The sequence below is a fragment of the Dromaius novaehollandiae genome, chromosome 3 (assembly GCF_036370855.1).
Source record: "Dromaius novaehollandiae isolate bDroNov1 chromosome 3, bDroNov1.hap1, whole genome shotgun sequence".
NCBI lineage: Eukaryota > Metazoa > Chordata > Aves > Casuariiformes > Dromaiidae > Dromaius > Dromaius novaehollandiae.
Window position 1 is genome coordinate 13639813 of NC_088100.1, and position 22986 is coordinate 13662798.

At 35.5% G+C, this 22986-nt stretch overlaps 1 protein-coding gene across 6 annotated transcripts in view; it reads left to right on the forward strand.

The window, feature by feature from the left end:
* CYRIA (CYFIP related Rac1 interactor A) overlaps positions 1-22986 on the forward strand; it is a 60230-nt gene that overhangs the window by 29866 nt on the left and 7378 nt on the right. For 4 of the 6 annotated variants that reach the window (XR_010388179.1, XM_064508442.1, XM_026097162.2 and 1 more), the window contains exons 4-10: positions 7324-7403; positions 18745-18866; positions 19761-19866; positions 20969-21105; positions 21190-21267; positions 21538-21654; positions 21747-21826. Coding sequence is in view for 5 of the 6 variants with exons in the window: in XM_064508442.1 (XP_064364512.1) it covers positions 7331-7403; positions 18745-18866; positions 19761-19866; positions 20969-21105; positions 21190-21267; positions 21538-21654; positions 21747-21826 (713 nt within the window). In the remaining variant the exon portion in view is untranslated. Of the gene's footprint in view, positions 1-7055; positions 7136-7323; positions 7404-18744; positions 18867-19760; positions 19867-20968; positions 21106-21189; positions 21268-21537; positions 21655-21746; positions 21827-22986 lie in introns of all 6 variants that reach the window. The other 2 variants (XM_064508443.1, XM_064508444.1) reach the window with 2 other exon arrangements.

Here is a 22986-nt window from a genome sequence, read left to right on the forward strand (position 1 = left end):
TATTGATGAATATTGAAACCAGATAGCTTTACAGATGCCCAGATCCTTAGACTTCCAAAACTGTGTGTGCTATTATATTCATTCCCTTTTACATTATGAATTTGGTGAGAGAAGATGAGGACAAGGGATTTTTAAGATGGAGAACATGAGGCTGCTGCCCTTCTCTTGTAAGCGTAAGAGCTTCTGAAGCTCTCTTACAAGAGCTTCAGAACTGAGTCAAACTCTGTCCGGAAAAACGGGGTGGTTTTGTTTTGAAGGAAGAAACACTTCAACCAGCCAAACCTGCTCCCTTCCTGCTAAAGGCATCCCTCTCCCATGCATCAGTTAGGTAAACAGTAGTGTTGTGCTTTGTTTACCTAATAACATCAGTTAATAGAAGCTCTGTTTATTGTGTAAGAGGAAATTTTGTCCCTTTGTGTATAAGCAGTTGTGGATGTAATGCCGATATTTCTTGAATTGAAACTAGATTACTGTAGTTACTGTACAGTGAAGGAACATGACATTCTCAAACATGTAATTTCATTTCAAACATGTAATTTTCAAACATGTAACTTGAATTTTATTCTACTCCTTTTTTTTAGTATGACACCTTGATTGTGATCTGTGAATCTGAATCCAGATATTTTGATAAAAATATCTAGTGGCCTGGTTTTCATGCCTTCATGATGTCTCTTTTTGACATTGCACACTTTGAAAATGTGTTTTCTGTTCCAAGTATGCTCTGGTGTGAAGGTGGTACATAAAATAATTTTCCCCAAAGTGATAAGTTCATCTGAGGTAATACTTTTTTTGCATTTTGATTTTAACAAATCCATGAGCCAAGCTCTTTAAACTTTGGGGCTACAGGTATTAACATTGCTGGCCAACTCTTAACATTTTGTGATTAGTGAAAAATGCAGTTGTCATTACAAACTATTTATTAACTTCCTTTGACTTGCCTCACCTTTTTTTTTTTTTCTTTTTTTTTTTCTTCAGTTTTTAGTTGTGTCCTGCAATCTACATCTCAGTTGACAGTGAAAGCTCTTGGCTTGAAGCCTTATTTATCTAGGAACTGTATTAAAATAATTGTTCAAAGCGGAAGTTATCCTTTTATCTTGGATTACCTTCACCTTGAGCAATGTTCTTCTCTTATCCACTTTTCACTACTTTACATCTTTTTTTTATTGGTGTGGGGGAGGGAGATTGCCTGTTCATCCTTCACCTGCTTAAGGAATGTGTGGTCCTGTTTTTTCTTTGCTTGCTTGTAAGTTACGTTTTGGTCCTTCTTGATATGCAAGTAAATTTTCACAGGTTAGCTTTGTTCATGAAAAGGAAATAAATACAAATTTAAGATTTTCATAATTTGTCATTAGTGTGGATAAAATGGTTTTAATTTTTTTGGAAAATGAATATAGCTTGGACTCTGAAAAGCTTTTTTTTCCTCATAACGCACAGGCCTTGATAAAGGCATCAGTAGGTGTTTCTCTGTGAAGTACCTCTGGTTGTTTGAAATTATTATCTCAAACAGTTATACAACTATTTTTATGTTTGTTAATATAGCAATGCAGTCTTATGCTTATTTCTAAAATAATTTCCCTACAGGAATAATACCACTTTTCATAACTAACATGTATTTGCACAATTGAGGCTGTTATGGCATGAGTTCAAACATTTAGCAGTAGAATAATTGATGACAGGAATACTAGCATATTCGTGAAAATATTCTTAACTATAAGAAAATTGAAGAGATGATCAGAAAAAAAAAGCATGCAGTTTGGGAATAAATATAAAGTACTGTATGGAGGCAAGAATAGTCAATTGCCAAAATACAGAAAAGGAAGCAATGGGTGAAATAAAACTTTACAGATTATATTTGAGAGATGTATAAGGAACAGTACTTTCTTAAAAGACATGATTCCTTCATTATATTTGATGCTGTACCTGGATAAAGTTAGGTATTGTATCTAGAACTTGGACCAGCAGGAGAAAATTCAGAGCAGAACATTGCAGAGGTATAATAAGGCATGACCTATCATGCAAGAGCTTAAAAGCTGGAACTAATCAAGACAAAAAAGACAGAGGGAGCCATATTCATATGTATAAAAGGATGTTGCAGATAGGAGTAGTTTTTTAGTGAATAGGACAGTAAGTAAAGGGTTTAATGTATCAGTAGAGATTCCTGTTGACACTATACAGTCTCCACCTTTTGAAGAGCTTTAAGAAAAGTCTGTCCCAAATGGCATAGAGCTACCATCGTTCTGTCATGGCATCTAGGTAACTCCTAACTGTCGACGGGGTTAGTGGCACTGCTGTGGGTGTGAATCAGAATCCATGTTTAAATATTCCTGACTCCAGTACTGCACTTTTCACAGCAATAATATTCTCTTGTTCATGTATATGAGAATGTCCATTATGGTGCATGAGCCTCGCAGAATTTCATTCCCATGCTGATCCTGAGTGAGCAAGGAGCAGGGATGATGCGTGGGCTACACATCTGAAGGTGCCTCCACTGTCTGGATGAATTCAAGCATTGCATCATTCCAGTCTACCTGGAATTAGTCTTCCACAAATACTTTAAGAAATCAGATATTTTTAGTATGTCTATTGCATAAAAGGGGAAAAAAGCAAAAATGTTAATCAGGATTTCTTTATTCACTTTAATTCCTTAATATAATAATATTTTCTGAGTTGTGCACTTCTGTTTTCTCACAAGCACCTCAGTGAACTTTGTGGGTAAACATCACAACAGTTTGGATTTGTGCTTTTGATCTAAGAAACCTTCTTGGGATTGGATGCTGCTGTTTTTTGAAATTGCAGTTAATTATTCGTGTGGTAAGGTCAGTTCCACTGCTTTAATGATACTAGTGTGCTTAGCCCAGTAGAGTTTCCTTAGCCTGGGGACTGGATGCCTCTCTCTTCACAAATGTAGATGTTCTGGGAGAAGTTATCACTCCTAAATATCCACTGCCACTCCTGAACCTGGAGTCTCTGTTTCTCCTAGGATCTATCAATGGAGCTGCTCATGAGAATCCCCCTAACCTCATTTAGTTAGGATGGTCTAAATGAATTTAAACAGTAGGTATTTGCTGATCCAGCTGATTTTGACAAAAGCCTTTGAGAGTATATTTATGTAAGCAGGCAGATTTAGGAAATAATTTCTGGCAAAGGAACACTGATGAGCAGCCAAGAGTTGAGCTGGTGTACGTGCCCTTTTTTCACTAACACATTGTTTAAATGCTTGTCTGTCTAGGTACTCCTTCAGTGTAGCTACTGTGATACTGGTGGTTCTGAGTTTGTACTGATATAAATTAATCTCCTGTAAAGGGAGAGGAAATAAATGGTATCTTTTATAAAGTTATGACTTCTTAGCAATGTGTATACTATTATAGCTATCAATTAAAAAAAATACAAAACTCCACCACTCTAAATTATGTAGTCCATAAAACAGCATGTAAGCAAAGATAAAGAAGAGTTAAGTAATGTGGCATTTAGAATACATGCAAAATCTGGTTGACAATAGCCATTTGAACATTTGCTAAGTTTTCAAAACTCTATTTCAGTATGCTTGAGAATATGTCAAACCCATGTCAGATTTGAAGGGTTTCCTTTCAGTTTTGGGTGGGTATTTTTGTTTTTGTTGGTGTTTTTTGGGGGGAGGTATTTTATTTATCAAAATTTAAAAAATAGATTGTTTTAGTGTAGGAAAAGGAATTTCTTTTCCTATCCTAGATAATTCCTCTAGAATGTGTAAACTAAATCTATTAAACTCTAGAAACTGTGGTTTGATAGAAAACCAAATTGTGTTGTTTTGGCTCCAAGTCTGATACTTTGTAAAATATGCATCTGGATAATGGTATATAAACCACAAAATGCTAACTCTACCTTCTTGTTCACTACTTCTTTATAGCTTACTTATATTTTTGTGTATATGTAAATACTAAGCATGAAGATGGACTTATTAATTTTAAGCTGTCAACAATTAATGGCTTAGAAAATACTTTCTCTGTGCTTACATAAATTCTTACCTAAACTTTAATAGTTCGGAAAGCAGTAGAAAAGATGTAAAATGCAAACATGATTCTCATGTCAAAATGTCATCACCTCTAAATCATACTATTAAAAGTTGGAATTTTAGGGGGTTTGGACACTACAGAGAAGTTGCTATCACTTAGGAGTGCTGCAGTAGCAATATTTTTAATATATGCATTGACTCTCACTTCAATATTTAAACTGATTTTGCAGTAAAAAAAAGTGCTTTTTGGTTTAATAAAATGGAATGTTACGCTTAAGATTAAACTTGTATGAATGTTTTGTTACTGTACATCAGGTGCATATTTACATTTAAGTCACCACTACAGCATATATACTGATGTGCTCAGAATTTGTCATTAGTTACTTTGAAATCTGGTTAAAAATTATCCTGGAAGTGACATGCAGTTCATGAGGTATAAAATACAGTATTAGAATTTCTAGGGAAAGAGGGTTTGGAGACATCCAAGTACTGGGAAGCAAGAAGGTATAAAGAATAAAATAGTTCAGTTTGGCGGTAAGGAAATATGTACCTTAACCCTTTTGTTAAGGTGAAGGCCAGCCTTTTAATATGGAATTAAAAGCTTAGTGTTAGATGATGACTTTAAAGTGAAAGTTATTTGCAACAAGGTCTTGTCTTTAGTTTTGTTTTCAGGAAACCATAAAGAAATTATATCATAAATGAGACATACTTAGCGACTGACTGAACCACATCTTCTAGATGATGAAGTTGAATATCACTGTTTTGTTTTTGTGCACATTGGAGATAGAAGATGTCAAAGTAGTGCTTTCAGGATCATGGCTGACAATAAAAATTGGTGCAAAGCTTGTGGCAGGGTTCTCATTTCGTACCTGTGATCTAAACGGCTGCATCAGTGTCTAAATAGGGATTGAAGGAAAGGAGAATAAAGTGAAAAATGAGTTAAGGAATATAGTGAAAATTCAGGAAGAATACCTGTGTTTAGAAATCTCCACAGCCTTTATATGCTGTACTCCTGTAAGGAGGATCAGAGATTGGGCACCTGACCTCAAGCTACTCAATGCAAATAAGGGATCCCCAGTTTTTGGCAAAGCGAACAGCTTTCTTGCTGTTTGCAGCATGCTATTAACCAAACCAGTCTCTGGATGCAGTACTAACTTTGGCAGTAGAAGAAATGGTTGGATACTCTCTGAAGATTGAAGGCAATGAGGTAAGATATGGCTGAAAGTGGGAGTTGAAAGTGAGGAATCCAAACTGAGTCAATTTAGATTGCGATAGTATTTCTTAATAATACAAATTGTTTCTTTCAAGGTTATGAAAAGGAAATAAATATGTGTTATCTTGTCCCTTTTACATGATGCTAATAAAATGTATTACTCCAGTGTGAAGAAATATTAAATTACTAAAGATACGAGGTTTAATGTTGTATAAACTCTGTTCTGTTCTGTTTGCATGTTTTTATCCACTTTGTAGGATAATGGGAAAGTTAGACTGAGTTCAAAAAGTGCAGATCTTGTTCTGAAAGTAAAACTGTGGTACTTTTTCTGCATATAAGTGGACACAACTGTATGAATATAATGAAGAATTTCCTTCATGTTTCAGTAGTGTGTATACAAAATGCTGCTTATTATAAAGGGCTTGACAGTCTGCTCACTGGATCTGTTCTGGAGAGAAGATTTTTGAAGAACTATTTCATGCAAAACATTAAAGCCATTTGTCTAACAAAAGCTGGGTTTATGTGAAACTTCATGCTCTGAATGGATTATTGACTAAATTTATATCATTTTATGAGTTCACCTGGACTGCTTTAAAATCACCAAGCCTTCCATTACAGGGCCTTTCCTAGGTTTTCCTACTATGGAAATGTATCCTTTATATGCATATAGAAATGGGGGTTAATGGTACTTTTTCTTCTGTAATGCTTGGGGGAGAATTTGAGGGGAGAGATCTGTTTCCTCAGATGAAGTATCTGCCATGTGCATGCTTAGAATCAGCTTTTTGTGTTCTGATTTCTTAAATGGCAAAAGAGTTAAACTGAGAAGTAGATCAGCATCAGATGTTAGCCCCAAGATCCATGGTTTAGAGCATTGAGAATGTTTATCTTTGAAGCAAAAAAGTTTTCAGTCTGACTTTTAAATCTTAAGTTACATTTTTCTACATCCCTCTGGGTGGACTATTTATTTCTTATATGTGCTTTTCATGGCTTAATTTTTCTCTCTTCTGAGAAGAAGCTTAAGTTTGCCCAAGAAAGCCATACTTTTACAGTTTAAGAATAATGGGCCCTCCTAAGGGCTGTATTGGTAAAAACATCCTTTTTCTTCGATTCTCCTTCCTCCTCTTTCAAAGAGAGTTGTTTTTTCAAGAATTGGTCACTTTTCCTTCTGGGAGTTTTTCTCGTTAACTCGGAAAGTTAAAGGTTCCAAGATGACTGAAAAAAATTTGAACTTACTTTTTTTTTCCCCAAAAATGCATACATAAATTTTTAAAGTTAAAAGGAGTAGGATTTCTAACTATTTTTCTAATAATTTTGATGGTAATATTTTATAAGGCCTTACTGATTAGAAACAATTTGAATCTTCCTTGAATTGAGTTTGTTTCCATAAACCATATTTTCCATAATCTCATGCTTAAGAATCCAGTCCAAGGATTAAGGGGCCCACCCCTGCCCTCCCCCCCCCCCTTTTTTTTTTTTTTTTTTTTTTTTACACTTTGGAATGGGATTCAGTAATCTGGGCCTAGCAATTCAGAGGATTAGCAAATATAGATATGGATAGCTCTGAGTTTGTTTTTCTTACTAAGTAAACAAGCTCGTAAATATCTTTCTCTGCTTAGCAAAGTTGTACTGATGCTTAAATTCAAATTTGTTGAATAGAATTACTTCTGTATTTATACAAAGTCTTACTCTCTGTCCCAACACGCAAACATCACAGGATTGACCATCAAAGTGTTTTTCATGGTTCAGAACTTGCAATAAGATTTGATATATGATGCAGACTGTGTCAAGCTTTTAGTTGTAATGTTCTAATTTTACGTATATAATTGTTTATGATTTTGTTGCATTTACTAGGTTTGCTGGGATGGGTAATCTTCTTAAGGTCCTTACCAGGGAAATTGAAAACTATCCACATTTTTTCCTGGATTTTGAAAGTAAGTTCAAAGAATTACAAGGCAATGAAAGAATCTTTTCCCAGACTTTACAACGAACTGAGGAAAAACTTTAAAAATCTGATTGCTTGCAGTATAAATTTTCCAGCAGAACGAGTCTGTCCAAGTCCTTGCCTCTAAAATCATTTGTTCACTCAGGACTCCTTTTCTCTTCCTTTTCTATTTTTCAGGAACCAAATGGGAAATCTTTTAAAAGTTCTCACTTGCACAGAGCTTGATCAGGGGCCAAATTTTTTCCTTGACTTTGAAAGTGAGCAAAGCTTCTTGCCTGGCTTGCCTTCTTTGCTTATTATTTCCTAATAAACTGCATGCGCTTACGCATCATAAAGCAATTCAAAAGAGATTTGCAAACAAATCAAATTACACTTCAGTTGGATATCGGTTCCTGATATTTATAAAACCATATAAAATGATTTAAATCACTTCTGAGCAGAGGAGGGGGCGGAATGATAGATACATAAGCAAAGTCTTATCTTGAATTAGTTTGAAGACATTTATAATCCATCATTAAATTTACATGTGAATGAACTTGACCTCAACTTTCTTTAACAATCAAGGGTAAAATTTTTCTTACATTGTTTCATTGAATGAAAATGTATATTGGAAATAAAAATAAAAAGCTTGAATATAAACAGAGTAGGTGGCAGTCTTTTTTGCCTGGTTCAGTAGTGATTTAACTGGGTTATTACAGTTTCTAAAAAGTAATGAAGTGGTCAAAGTGTATGTGCTTGATTGCATCTCTCTTAATTGCATGTTTATCAGATTGCAAAACAGTATTTTGCATACTAATTCCCTGGTCACATCTGTATCTATATCAAAGCTATTTCACTTTTGCTGGTTAGTTTTCCTGCATGTACTCCTAGACATTTTCTTGAAAACTGGTTATCAAATCCTTAAATATGGATTTAATCTTACCCCACTACTTAAGTGTGATGCTTTCTATTTTAAATGCTAACAGTGTATGATGTTTTGTCTTTTAATACTTTTATTCTAAAAAAACCCCAAAACCAAAAAGACATTTTTGAAAGAAGCCAATTAAAAAAAAAAATCATTTTGAAGCATGGTTTTAAAAGAGAATTTCAGCTGATTAGACACAAATTTTATCACCGTAAAATAGTTTTCTTGAATAATTTATTCCTGAATTATTTTTCTCAAAAAAAATTACTGAGCTGATATGAGACTCTTATGTATGCACTGTGAAGCCCTGGTTCAAAAAGTCACTTAAAAATATATTTTTAATATTACAGATGAAATTGTTCAACCCTGCTTTCTTGGATGAGAGCTAGAGTTTATGAATATAACTTTGCACATATCTTAACTTTCTCTTCCTGAACTTATTTACCACATTATGAAGAATCAGTTTTAAATTATGGATGAAAGTTAATTGGTTGGTTTAGGTTTAGAAAAAGGTACTGCAGGCCTTGTGTCATCATTTCTCTTTGGTCTCCATAATTTGAGAATTTAATTGTAAAACTGAGTTGTTAAACCTTTGTCTAAACCATCATGCAATTTTGTCTGTCAGACTTCAGAATGCTTTAATGGAGCTCCGTGGCTTGCCAAGCTATTACAAAGGTTTTCAGCTGTCCTGAGCTTCCAGGTTTCATCGGTCCCATCATGTCCATGCGTTGTAAGGATGTGCTGTTAACCAAACTGCAGACTTGGCAGGAAACCGGTGGTCTGGCAGTGGGAGGCCTTGTAGGAGTGGAGGTATTAGTGAGCAGGGAAAATACCTATTTTATTGCCTTAGCAGTAGAGGTTGTTTTTTTTTCCAAAAGTACGTTTGCCAACGAGAGCTAAGGGGGGGGGGATGCTGAGAAGCCCCCTCCTGGAGGAGGTGACAAGTGATGAGGCTAGGCACATGCGCACACTCCTCAGGCACAGACTGGAGAGGAGCTGAACTACCTGCAAATTTAAATAAGTTTGACACTCTTGAGTGAAAGGTTAAAATGTGTTTTATTGCTTTTTAAAATAAAGTCCTGGCGGTTTTTACTGGATGAAATGTGTGTTGTGTAGAAGGTACTGAAGAGCCCTTTAGTTGGTGACTTTGATCTCCTTTATTTAGCCATTGTAGGGAGAAAGAGGAAGCTCTTTGGTTAATAGGTATGAATACGAATCTCCTTATATGCTTGCTGGGCTTGTTTGGTGACTTTCTGTGTACTTGGTTTTCAGTTTGAGTTCAGTGGATGAAAGTGGCTGCTAGAGTTGACCATTCAGAGGACATGTTAAAAATCCTTCAGTCTTGTATCTGTAAAGTAGAGGAGTTGCTGGAGATAGAGCCGCTGCAGTTCTGGTCTGCAGTTGGGGTCAGTTTTTTGATAGCCCATTAAACAAGATGACTAGGACTGCTAAACTAGGGAGATAGGCCTGAAACATCTCAGGCACATAAGCTTATCATGTAACCTCTTGGGCACATACTGAAATCTCTGTGTATATGGTAGGCAGTTCTGATGACGTCTGGGTAGTATGAGGCACGGGTTAATTTTATGGATCAGTGCTGTATTACTCATCTTCCTATTCCATGCCTGTCTCTCCCCCCCCCCCCCCCCATTGCTTTTAATCTTTTCATGAGTCTTTCACACAAAAATGATTGTTTACCCAATAGTTAATGATAGTTATACAGATTTAGAATGAGTGTACATATATACTTTAATGTGTAAAAAATAATTTTGCATACTTTATAGATTTGGGGAATTGCTGTGTTATTTACATAGACACTGATTGTAACTGAAAACTTCTAATTTAACATTTTGTTTATAATTACATATTATAGAATATGTATGTATTTATGAATATTTGTTAAATTCAGATATTTTAAAATAGAATCACCATAGGTAAAGATCCACTATTTGTATCAAACTGATCCAAAAAGCCAGACACTTAGCATGCTGTTCCTATTTTTTCCCATACCTCTATTTATTATTGTCTGTCTCATGTCAGCAGTGATAAGTATTATTTGAATCTAGTGCAGTTACCCAGGTTTCCTTGCAAACAAAAAAATCAAAAAAGCCTTTCCAGAGCTTTGGATCATCACTAAGTAAAGCAGAATGACTTGGCATCTCATTTAATGTGAAATGAGGTTATGATAGATTCATAGTAGAAGAGAGAGAACGTGGATGTTTTTGTGTTACCATTTGTGTTACGAAGGAAAGGTAAGTTTAGTCAAGTGGTGGAGACTAGAATTACTTCTACAGTTCTGTAATTCTCCTGTGACAACCCCTTAGTATGATGAACTCTTGATATTCCAGGATATAAAAATAGGGACATCCTGGTTTAGGCCCCCCTGTCCCCCCGCCTTTTTTTAATAAATAGAACATGGTAGGTGCCAGTAATTTTATTGGACTTCCCCCTCTCCCCGCAAGTGACTTAATCTCTCTGCAAGCAGAGCTAGCAGTTTTGTTTCTGCTTTCTTCAAAAAGTGCTTTCCAGTCACGGTGGGTGTTGGACGTTGCAAGTGACTTAGAATATTGTTTTGATCTGGTGAATTTAAAATAAGGCAGAGTTAAGATTACTGTGGATACAAAGGTTTGCTTACCCAGTTATATTTCCCTTAATTGTATTAGTGGGATGTGCACATAGCCTGTAGATTGAAGTAGTTTATGCTTTTTCTTGACATCTAAAGGGCAATATATACACACACACACACGTATTTTTATATATATATATGTATGCGTGCGCACACACACACACACACACACACACACACACACACACACACACACACACACAAAATCTTTTATATCCAGTTTATAAAGGAAAGATTAGGTAGCTATTTTAAGGAGAACAAAAATCCCTTTATTTTGTTGCTAAAGCCTTTCAGCAAATGGGGCGTTGACTGTATTTATATTGGGCTCAGACTCAGTATAGGAATATCATAGACTTCATTCAGTTTCAAATATACTGCATAAATAGATTATCTATAAGACTCTTTAAATATTTACTACTCTTCCAGCTATCTTCCAACTAGATCCCTGTGATGGATCTTAGATGAGAAGCTTAAAGGAAGGATTAGCTTGATTATAAAAATGTAATATTCCTTTCTGTCCACAAAGATTTATTCCAGCTGTGCAACACCTATTTTGATACATTGATCTGAGAAGAATATTATGCCTGTTTGCATCTCTGGTTTAGATTGTGAAAAATAACAAATGAAGTTAAATAGGCAAAGCTATAGTTTCAAATTTTAGCAAAGTAATTGCTGTTCAGTATCTTTCTTGAATATGTTGCTGTGCTCATGTAAGTATCCAAGGAAGGCTTCTGCTCAGTTTCACTGCAACAATTAATATTGAACATTATGCAGGAAGCATTCTGGAAAATATTCCTTTTCAAATGAGAGGTGTTTTGACATTATATGTTTAATTTATTTCATTATTTGCATCAGGATATTGCTTTTTAGTTTTTGTGCTTTTTTCATTAGCAGTACACTCAAATCTCAAACTATATCTGTCAGCACTACTTCTGAAATAGTTAGAGTTTTTGAGTACTCCTGCCCTGATGTTTTGTGCTGCTCTTCATTTGGAGTTTATTGTAGCTGAAAAGACAGCATGTGACATAACGTGTTTCTTCCTGCTATGCATGCAATGTGCCATACAAATACTCCCCACCAAAAGAAAGGAAAACCAAACAGCCTTTTTCCTAGTGAACAGAAGTAGAACAGATACAGTCTCTCCTCTTATCTCAAAAATCAGAGGCTTTGTGTGCTGATGCTGGCCAAAAGTAGTATATAAAGAAAGTATATAAAGAAAGTGGGTGAAGAATGTTAAGAGGTTAAATTCATGTCACAGTCGCCTTAAGCAAATTAAATCTGTGCTGCTCAAAATGGGTGATCCCATAGGTGACGCTTTGTTGCATAGTCTCATATCGTTATGCTAGGATTAACATGTACAAACACGTGATTGCACCAATCGTGGATGATTGCTATGCGGGAAAATGCTCTGGCTAAGAATTCTCCCTCTCCCAATCCCCCCCAAAAGAAAACAAAACAAAAACCCAAACCACCTAAAAATCCCCACTAGTTTACCTCTTTTCCCCACATAACAATCTTTAAGCCAGATCTGAGTGTGATCCAGATGACTGCATGTCTGGAAAAGCCCTAGGACTGGCATGTGAATGGGGATAAAAATGCAGGATGGAAGGACAAGCAACTCAGCAGACTTGGATGTCTTAGGTCGGTCATGAAACTGCACCGTAAGGTCAGCATAGTGGGATTATTCCCCTCTCACCATTACCCTTAATAATAATAGTACATATTTTTAGGCAATGTATTGTAGGGATGAGTTGTCCTGTGCAACATCTCTTTAAATTTATTTTCCTGTGAATTATGATTCTCCAGAACAGAATTCTGTATCTTGATGAAAACTATTAGCAGAACATCTTGTATTGGATCTTCTGAAAAATTCCATTGTATTGGATTTTTTAAATAGACTTTTTCAAGTTTCTTTTCATCAGTTGCACACTCCTTTTGCTCTCATATTTTTCACCAGCCTGTTCTTTTCATATTTAGCCTTAGCCCCTCCAGGGCATTTCTTTTGGATAATTCTTGAGTTCTTGAAAAATGGCCCAATAGAAACAGGAACACATAGGAAAAAGCCTTTTCATCTAGCTCAAAGGTGTTTTTTTTCAAATTCTGACTTGTACTGTGTTTGAAAATGGGAAAGAATCATAAAAAAAAAAGTTTGTTTCTAAATTTCACATCCCAAATGTTATTAAAATACTGAACTGTTTTAATTTTTCCTTAGAAAATTTTGAGATACAGAAAGATTTGTTTAAAATCTTCTCTCTTTTTTCCCCTTCCTGCAGATGCTTAGGTGATTTGTTGCATTTTTTATGACACCTTTTACTGCCGTTATTTTAAAATCCAAATTGGGAACCAAGTTTCATAATGGTCATGGTCATACTTAAATGGTCAAATCCAGTATTAATTTCAGTTAATGTTGTATATCCGCAGTTCTGTATGTTCTTCAGTAATCATTTTAGAGTAAGGCAGCTACTGTGGATCTGTGCAAACAGAAGGTATTTAAAGCTAAATTTTATCTGTTAATGTAGAGGCTTCTTGTAAATGCTCATTGAATAATTCAGCATTTTGAAGCTTCATTCAGTCCAGCCTTGAAAGCGAACAGCAGTGCCAGAGGCAGATGGTAATTGTCTCTCCAATGCGTGGTATGGTGAAGAGTTTTCTCCTGTGCAGATGAAAAAGCTCTTTCTTTGGGGCAAACTAGATACATTCAGCCAAATTACTGGAGTTTTTTTGTCTTTTTTTAAGGTGTGGTGAAATAGTTTACATGGAGAATAAGAATCTCTTCATTTCTGGAAGGTGAACTGGATTGTTCTTTCACACTTGTATCTTCTTGTTGTGGGTATTCTTATTCAAAATACAATTTTGAACTGATTATACACCAGTTCCTTAATTCCTTCTCACTTTTGAGTTGAAAGCTAAGTTTGCTGGAAGAGCACATGACAGAATGAAGTCTTTCTGATGAAGACTTTCATTAGTCCATAAGGGGAAGTCTTTTGAAATGGCTTTGTCAATTCAAAACCTGTTTTGTTCTTTAGATCTTGACCTTGTTTAAATTAGTGAATGAATTCTGAGTACTTGAGGCTCTTTCCATAGCAGCTTATGTCATTTTTTGCAAAAAAAAAATCTATTGTCAAATTACTGCTGCCCATGGAGGGCCTTTTCAAGGGGAATGCAAAGTAAATATTTGAATTGGTATTTTTGGAAATAATGGGAAGTTTGTGGTAACGACAGCTTATTTTGAACTTAAAAGATTCAAGTTTTATAACATGCTTTGGAAGGCTTATTGTAAGTTACTGGGAAGAAAACAGAAAATGTCTTTAAGTGGCATCTTCAGTCCCATCCTCTCCCCAAATAAAAAGAACTTTTATGAGCCTAAACTTTCTGAACTTAGAGAGCTAAGTAGGTAGCCTGAGCAGGTTCCCCTTCTTCCTAAATGTTAACTGGATGGGCTTGTTATCTGATCCCAATTTAATCTGCCTGCTCCCTCCACCAAGAATCAAGGCCACTTATTTTTCAGGATTGCCCCCCACCCTCATGGGAGGATTTGTGAAGTTTTTGGTGAGAATTGTTCGTGTATGACTGAATGCATCTGTTCTTGGAAGATGTCTGGCAACAGAGCCACTGCCCAGTTTTTGCATGATAGGGTATTATTTAATACCTTTGCACCAGAGGGGAAAGATTTGATCTAATCTGTATCCAGCCTGAGGGAGATTAAAGTCAAATCTCCTGTCCTGCTAAGAGTGCCCTAAGCAAGAAGTTGCGGTTCCGTTTGAGAGAGATCACATCCGTGTCTTCTCTTGAAGCCATCCATCCACTGAGTCTGGCAGAGCTGGAGGGAGGAGCAAATGAAAGGAAGTATGACACTAATTTCCCTGGCATTGCATCATGCCCATAGCAAGTACTAATGATTTAGGGAGCTTAATTTTGTTTTGGTTAGTTTAGAAAGGATGAAATTTAAAATGCAGTGTATAATGGAGCTTTGACTTAAACCATGGATAGCATACTATTTCAAGATAATACCATTCTTTTTAATATATGGAATACAGCAGGTTTTCATATCCTGTGAAATGCAGTATTCACTATAGCAAGTAATGCTTTGCAACTTGTCTCTTTTAAGGACATAAACTAGCTTTTTGTCTAATTGTGTCCCAGATTGGAAGGAGAAAAGTCAATGTCATTGTGACAAACCTGAAACAGGACTTCAGCATAATACAGTAAAATACGTACACCGCTCCCTAACTTGCTTTTGCTGGCTGGTGAGCTTTAGTAGCCATATTCAGCAGTGGATAGGACAAGAAAGGCTGGAAGCAGAGCCTATAAGACATCTTGTTTTACTTACTATTCTGTTGCTGGGCTGTCAAAGCCAGCTGACTGTGATGGTTTAGACAGATATGATACCTCATTTAAAGAAATGCAAAGACTAACCATCATCTGTAGGAATCCTCTTAACTTGCGATCAGTTTGGCTCAAGGTGGAATAGAAATCTGTGCTTTTGGTCTGCCTTTGAGATTCAGAAAGGGTATATGGATTGGAAGCACTTCTTTTACTGCTCTCCTGTATCTCTTCACAGAAACAGTATCTGAAGAGTTAGTTATGTTTGACTTTGTATCAGTAAAGGCTTCATATCCATTCTCTTATGTGTAATCTTGTCTTAGGAGTACTAATGTCTTCCTATGTCTATATAGTAGTTTCTGTTTTTTCTAATGTGAAGTTGAAGAATGATGTAGATACCTTGGATGGTTTGGGTTTTTTGAACCTAAGGCCAGGCATTTTCCTAAAAAAGAAGAGGATAGTGATTCTACCCTCCCACCCTACCATGCAGTTGAAATATTTAATGCATCCACAAACTGGTAATGGTTGGTCTAGCTTTCCCCTTTTTCTTATGAAACCTCAAGCCGCATCTAAAGCGTGGAATAGACCATGTGTAAAGATGGAGACTGCTTCTTCAGGGATTAGAGGAGTTACCATATCCTGATTATTTCTGATGGAGCCAATGGAATTACTCTTCTCTCCAGAGCTATAATTGTTGCTTTTTAAAGTAGAATTTGCTGGTAGAAGCTGTGTATGGAAGAGTCATACCTGGTCTGACTCTTGAAATGATTTGATAGAGAATTGTAGTTGTCAGTTCTAAGGTTCACAGTGGAAAAGCACAGACAAAGGCTTTTGGAGGTGGAAGTGTTTACTAGTCTATCTTATTAAATTGAATATACTCTGAAAGATAATCATGGGTACTGTAAAGACTACCAGACTTTAAATGCAGTAGTTTAGTGATTATGGTAACTTATTGTTGAGGGTACCTGCATTCAATGCGGGTAACTATTAGTGCTTCTAGTTTTACTTATAAATGTGCTAAAATTACTTAAGCAGATGTTGGTTCTCTGTCCATTAGGGTGAAAAGAGATAATCACTAGGAAGCAGTGATTCCATATTATTAAATTTTGATTCAGGAATAACATTTGTTACTCAAATCAGAGAAATGAGCTTTGGCTTTGCTAGAATAGAAGACAATATAAAAGGCTAAAAATTCAGTCATAAAGAATTCTGTTTCCCTTTTAATTATTATTATTATTATTACTAGTATTATTATTCTTCACAACAAGGTGAAATCTTTTCCAAAGTGATCTATTACAGGTATTTTAGTTGGCCATTTTTTGGTGAGATCTTTGTGTAAAATCCCTTTTGAAACAGTCATAATCTCATCTGAGCATCTGTTTGCATAACATATTTTAAAAGTGAGATGCATGTTAAAAAAAAAAGCCTGAATCATCCTCTCTACCTTTATTTTTAAGCTAAGCACTTTCAGCATAAATATAAACTGCTTCTGCAAGTGCAAGCTAAGCCTGTTGCTTTGTAGCCTTTGCGGTCCTCTTCCTCTCCCTTTCCTTTCACTCTTCCATCCACCCACCCTGCTCCTACTCCTGCTTCCCCAGGTGCTGAGATACTATAGAAAGCTCAATTGGTTTCAAATATTCATCCTTCTGTCAAGTTTAAAAAAATTAATTGGGAAAATCTGAAAAAGAATAATTATAGACGGTTTTACTAAAGACCATGCTTAATCTAAGAGTGCTGAACAGTCTGTAGTATTTAAATCTCTATAGGGGTTAATATTTTTTAAGGCAAATAAACTGTAAGAAGTAACATGAAAGTACTTTGTTAACCAATCCATGCTTCAGGTGATATGAATATGCAAATTTACATTCTTAACTTGTACTAATAGATTACTTATTGTCTTTTATGTCTTAATATTTACTGAAAATGTTCTTTTAATTAACTTGTATTTAACTGTTAAAATGTAGATACTGATACACAGGTAAATCCTACCTGCCCCCTTCTCTATCGTTCTGTGGTGTGTAACTTTTTAGTAAGATTACTGCTTTCATCATTAAGCTCAGAAATGTTTACTGTTTTGTTTCCGTTTTTATCAGAAGGTACATGGTAATGGGTCAGTGACCTGAGATACCTGAGATTTCTTGCAGCTTGGGAAAGGAACCAGTCAGTAAAACTGTGAACTTCTCATAGTGAACTGTGTCTCAGAGTTGTGATTTTGCTGTTTGAAGAAGTTTTCTCTTCGGCTCTGCTTTCCCTCTGAGGTGTTTCTAAGAGCTGTCATCCCTGATATCAGGGAGTGAGCTAAGCCAAGAAGGGCATGGGCTTCCAATCTCAGTTTTTCTCTGAAGGATGCAGAGTAGTCTGTATGGTGTTAGGAAGGAGACAAGCTAAGCTTTTTGGAGGACAGTGGAATTTTTAAGCCACTTGAAGTTATTGTGGGTATAAAACCCAGTTGAGTAAGCCCAGCTAATTATTACTTTCATCCATTCTCTATTTTAACAAGATATTAGGGCAAACTTCCAGAGTAAAATCAAACTTCCAAAATGTAAAATCAGAATTGTTTCACTTGCTCACTTTCATGGGACTCATAATGAAACACAAGTATAGAAAAGTTCTTAAGCATTAGATGCTTCAGAGCTACAGACAGATAAATCTCAGCCATTCCTGTTCAGTTAGTGCAAGGTACATAGATAACTCGATGCATTTAAACAAATTAAACAGTGAGTCTTAGTATAGGTATCCAATAGTGCCTAAGCAAAAAGGATAATTTCCTGAAATGGTATTCAAGGCACACTTGAGGATTTTTAACAGATCTTGATCTTAAATTTTAACTGGGACAAAAATCCTTATCCCAACCTGAAAAGTCATTGAGAAAGGCTTTGAGAACCTCTGTTGTTTACCATACATTGCAAGTTGCACCGTTGTGTTTGGTTCTGAAAGGGGGAAGTGGGCGATAAATGGATCCCATGCTGGTATGCAGCCAGAGGACTGGGTCTCCTTACTTTAAGGAAAAAAGGCTACATAGAAAAAGGTTTTTTTTAATATTTCTTGTTTAATAAAGTAGAGCTGTATGTAGTAGTTCTTTCTAATCAGTGAGTTTCGAACTGAAGATACCACAGTATTTTTAATTCCTTACAGCTGTCATAAGATTCACCTCCTTTTTTTCTCTTTTTTTTAAGATCAAGATATATTTGCTTGGTTAGGGAAGTTGTGTCAACTGGAGGAAAACTAAAGGGGCATGATAACACATGATAATCCTCTGCTTCATCCATTGAAAGGTCTGATTTTTATCCTCAAGCTGCAAGAAATCAGAACAACCCTTTGTGATCAAGTTGCAGAGCTGACAAAACAGAGGGACATTTTTATTAAAGGATTGATGCATTATCCTGTTTTCTAATAACATTGTGATTCTGCTTCACTTTTAAATGCTTGTTTTTAGAAGAGCTATTCTGAGCAAGAGCTTGTAAAATTTGATAGAAAAAACTGTTGTAGAACGGAGATGCTTCCCCCCCCCGACTAGAAAGTACAAACTTTGTTTTTACTTTAGAAAGTAAAAGTTTTATTTTTACTTAGAAAGTAAGTTTTTACTTTCTGATGCAGAATTGCAGTGTGGTAAAATTATAAAAATAGAATCAGAATGGAGTTACAAACAGTCAATTTGGATATAATGTCAAGTAGAATTCAGTTATGTTGCCATTTTTATTGCAGGTACCTTTGACTTTGTGCCTTTTGCTTTTATGTTTCTTAGATGCACAGCCCACAGATGGAGAAAGGGAAGTATGGAATCAGATCAGTGCAGTTTTACAGGACTCAGAAAGTATGCTTGCAGACCTTCAGGCTTACAAAGGAGCTGGACAAGAAATTAGAGATGTATGTTGCTTAAAGTTAATGACAGTTCTTTGGAAGCAAAATCAAGCATAATTCGATGTATTCCTTGTTTCTTTTTTGTATTGATATACATCCTATGAAACTATATGAAAACGTTCATTAAAATTGTATTTGGAAAACGTTGCAGAGTATGTAACGTTGAATGTAAAGCCATAATATCAAATCCTTAAATGATGGCTACTGAACTTCTTCTTGGGTTTACTACTAAGAATTAGTAATTATTTTGCTCTTTGAGAAACGGAGTTTCATATACGTTATTTCATATATCTTACGGTAAAAGTCAAAATTGAGTATATGGAAGAAATAATATTCAGATGTCGGGAATGCACTATGAAGTAAAAGTTAACTGCTCTTACTGTGTAAATGAAATAATTACAGTAAATTACAGTATTATTTGAACTTTGCAGGTGCCTTATTCAATGAAACTGGCACTGTAACTTACGATTTGATTAAACCAACCAAATCTTTTCTTGCATCTGCCTCACAATTACTGTTAGTGCGAGCTGATGGTTACTTAAGAACATGTTGCAGATTTCAAAAGCATGAGAACCTTTAAGAAAAGCTTTCTGCAGCCAGTAGTCATACAAAAGGTTTTCTCTGATGTTTTTGCCATACTTTTTCCCCGAAGAATGTGTTAAAACATTCCTGTATGTCAGCACTTGAACAAAGAATATTAAATCCCTATGTTAAAGGGGGAGAGGGAAGGTGGAAAATAATGGTATTTTTGGACTTACTAATTTTCTGTTCCTATGCCGTGTCATTTGTTCATGGCTTTGCAATACTTACTTTCCAAAGTAATACACTAGAAAACTTCTGAACCACCTTTTGCTTGTCATTCATCGGTCATAGTTTTTCACAGTGACATTTTCATTTCAGGCAATACAAAACCCCAATGATATCCAGCTGCAAGAAAAAGCATGGAATTCAGTATGTCCTCTGGTTGTAAGGCTGAAGCGCTTTTATGAATTTTCACTCAGATTAGGTGAGCCCTGTTATAGTGTATCTGTTCTATTAAATTACTTTATATATACAGATATATGAAGTTTCTTTTACCATTAACTTTTAAAAAAAGTTACTCTTTATGAACAGACATTTACCTGCAGTTTAAATTTATCAGAGCATATTTTTAATCTTTAATTTCAAAATTATCATAACGTGTCACCTCCTCACTTAAATCTGTACTATCTGTACTACAGAATACAAACAGAGTGTGTCACTAACTATGTAAACTTTTTCTGGTGCATCATGGTTCTGCACTTCACTGCTCTTTATTGTACTAATGCAGTTTATTTTTTTTTTTAAATAATTGGATTCTTGAAGATATTAGAGTTTTAAAAAGAATGAAAACTGAAAATATTTTGAGACCTTTTTTGTAGGGATAATGGAGGGAGGGAAGTGTCAAAAAACTGTATTGCAGGGTGAAAATCCAAGGTTGGGCATACTGTAAGCTAGCTTTGCCATTCCCACATCTGCTGCCGCCACCACCACCCTGTGCCTCTTCCAGATCATTTAATTACACCTTGAATTAGGAATCTGGAAGAGAACCAGTGTGCAAAAACTTATAAAATAGGACAGCTCTCATAGAAGGCAATTCTTCTGCAATGACATCCTGTTTACTACATCTATCACTTTTTGAGTAATGCTAGTAATTATAGCTGCAGGAGCTGGACCACACTGCTGTCAGTGGCTAAGAGTACAATTTTAGTAACGTGCCAGAACCACCTCTACACTGAGCTGATGGCCAATAGAGGAAGATGAAGGAGAGGGGGTAGAACGTTTGGATGCAGGGAAAATGTCTTTTCTAGAATTTTTGATAGGAAACCCAGATAAAGGATGTCCAAAATGATAAGAAAGGGAAGGAAAGAGAAAAGAGCTCAGTGTACAAAATAGAAAGAAAATGGCAGAGAGACTGAAGAGGCAGATGTGTGACAAATGTTTCTTGCTTTAGAATAGTAAGAAAAAGCATTCCTGTCAGGCCTCTGCATATTCAAAGGTTCCTTCCCTTCTGACAAAGTATATTTATAAACTTACTTAAAAAGTTGTCATAATGTGGACTGAATACATTTTTTGCTTCTCTTATTCAGAGAAAGCCCTGCAGAGCTTATTGGAGTCCTTGACATGCCCACCTTATACTCCAACTCAACACCTGGAACGGGAACAGGCTCTAGCTAAAGAATTTGCAGAAATCTTACATTTTACTCTTCGTTTTGATGAACTTAAGGTTGTTAAAATCTTTTAATATGTGCTGATTTTTTTCCATATATTTTGAATACCTTAAACTGATTATTTCCCATCTTCCTTTAAGATGAGAAACCCAGCAATTCAGAATGACTTCAGTTATTATAGGCGGACAATAAGTCGCAACAGAATAAACAATATGCATGTAAGTAAATACAGCTTCAATATGCTGTTCACGCAGAGGTATTTACCAGTGTGCATTTATGCTAGTTGTGGTAATGTTTTTTTCTTTTCATTCACTAGCTGTCGTGTTCTCTCCTTCACAGAGAGTTAATCAGGAGTCCAGATCAAGTGATTAGACTGGAACTATTCATGCAACAATCTGCTTGCTGACATGAACATATACTACATATTTTCTTGCTGCTGGAAATTTTAAGAGTTTTACTAACTGTTTTTTTCCTTATGTTTTCATCAGCTAGACATTGAGAATGAAGTAAACAACGAAATGGCCAATAGGATGTCCCTGTTTTATGCAGAAGCCACACCAATGCTGAAAACACTCAGTAATGCAACTACATATTTTGTGTCAGAAGTAGGTAATGGGAGAGAAAAAGTACAATACATTCTGAATTTTAGTTTTGCAAGATGATTTACTGAACAGTGGCTGTTTTTTAACCCTTCTAGAACAAAACTTTACCAATCGAGAATACAACGGACTGTCTAAGTACTATGGCTAGCGTATGTAAAGTCATGTTGGAAACACCGTAAGTTTTGCATAAAATCTTATTTTTCTTGTATGAGAGAATTTACTTTGTATTTTAAGTAACTACCTAGGATGATCAGTTTTTCCAAATGAATTCCAGTATATTAGCCTTAAGTTGTTATCACATTTGTATACAAAGAATGATCTGGTATTAGAAAACCTGGTCTTCTATTTTAACCACCTTTGATACTTTTTATGAATCAGCATTGAATTTTGTTAAGGAAGGCTTACTGGTTAGGTTGTTGCTTTTGTTTTATGAAAATTCTGGAGAGGTGTGCGTAGATGGGAGTCATCTCACAGTCCAGGGATGTCTTAGAAGTAGTCACTGAAGTCTAACCTGGTTGTGTAAGTTTGTTGTATGATTAGAGAAATAGAAAGTTGTGATTCATCCAACAGAAGATAAATGCGTTGACTATATTGTTTGATACCTAGTTTTAATTGTGTGATGATCAGACATTTTCAGATCTAGATGTCCATAGCCTTTTATTCTGGTCATATTATGATACTGTGCTATTTAAACAGAAGAAGAAAAATGAAGTCCTAATAAACTGGGATGTAGCATAGTACTGCTTCTAATGTTTTATTGAAATGTTTAAGTAAAAAAAAAAAAAAAGTTTTATATTGAAAACCAATGAATGACAGTAGATAAATGTATATATCACTTAGTAATATATGATCTACACAATAATACTTTTAGGAAAACAGTGAATACTTTCTGGTTTTTAGGCTTCTTCTGTACTGTAGTTCAATTTTCATTTCCTAATGAGTTCAGGGATTAGAGCGGATAAGAACTGTTTTAACTGTGCCATCAGTATGCTTATTTTGCCATTGAAAAAATAAAGGAAAAACCCTTTGGCAGGAGTTCAATCTAGTCTCGTGTGACTGGCCTCCATGTTTTAGATTCTTAAGGAACATGAGTTGTTGAAGTTGTCTTTATATTTAGGGGAGAGAGTGAGAGATGCATGTAGAGGCAGTCCACCTAGGTGAAGCCCTGAGCTTACTAGCTGCTGAAATTAGAACCCACCTAAATATTAACTGCTTCAAAGTGGGAATTTAAACAAAAAGAGTAGCTTTCCTTTGAGGTCCTAGTATGTTACATTTCTAAGAGTAAACAGAAATATACTCAATCTCCATTATATTTCATGACCTATGGAAGCCTTT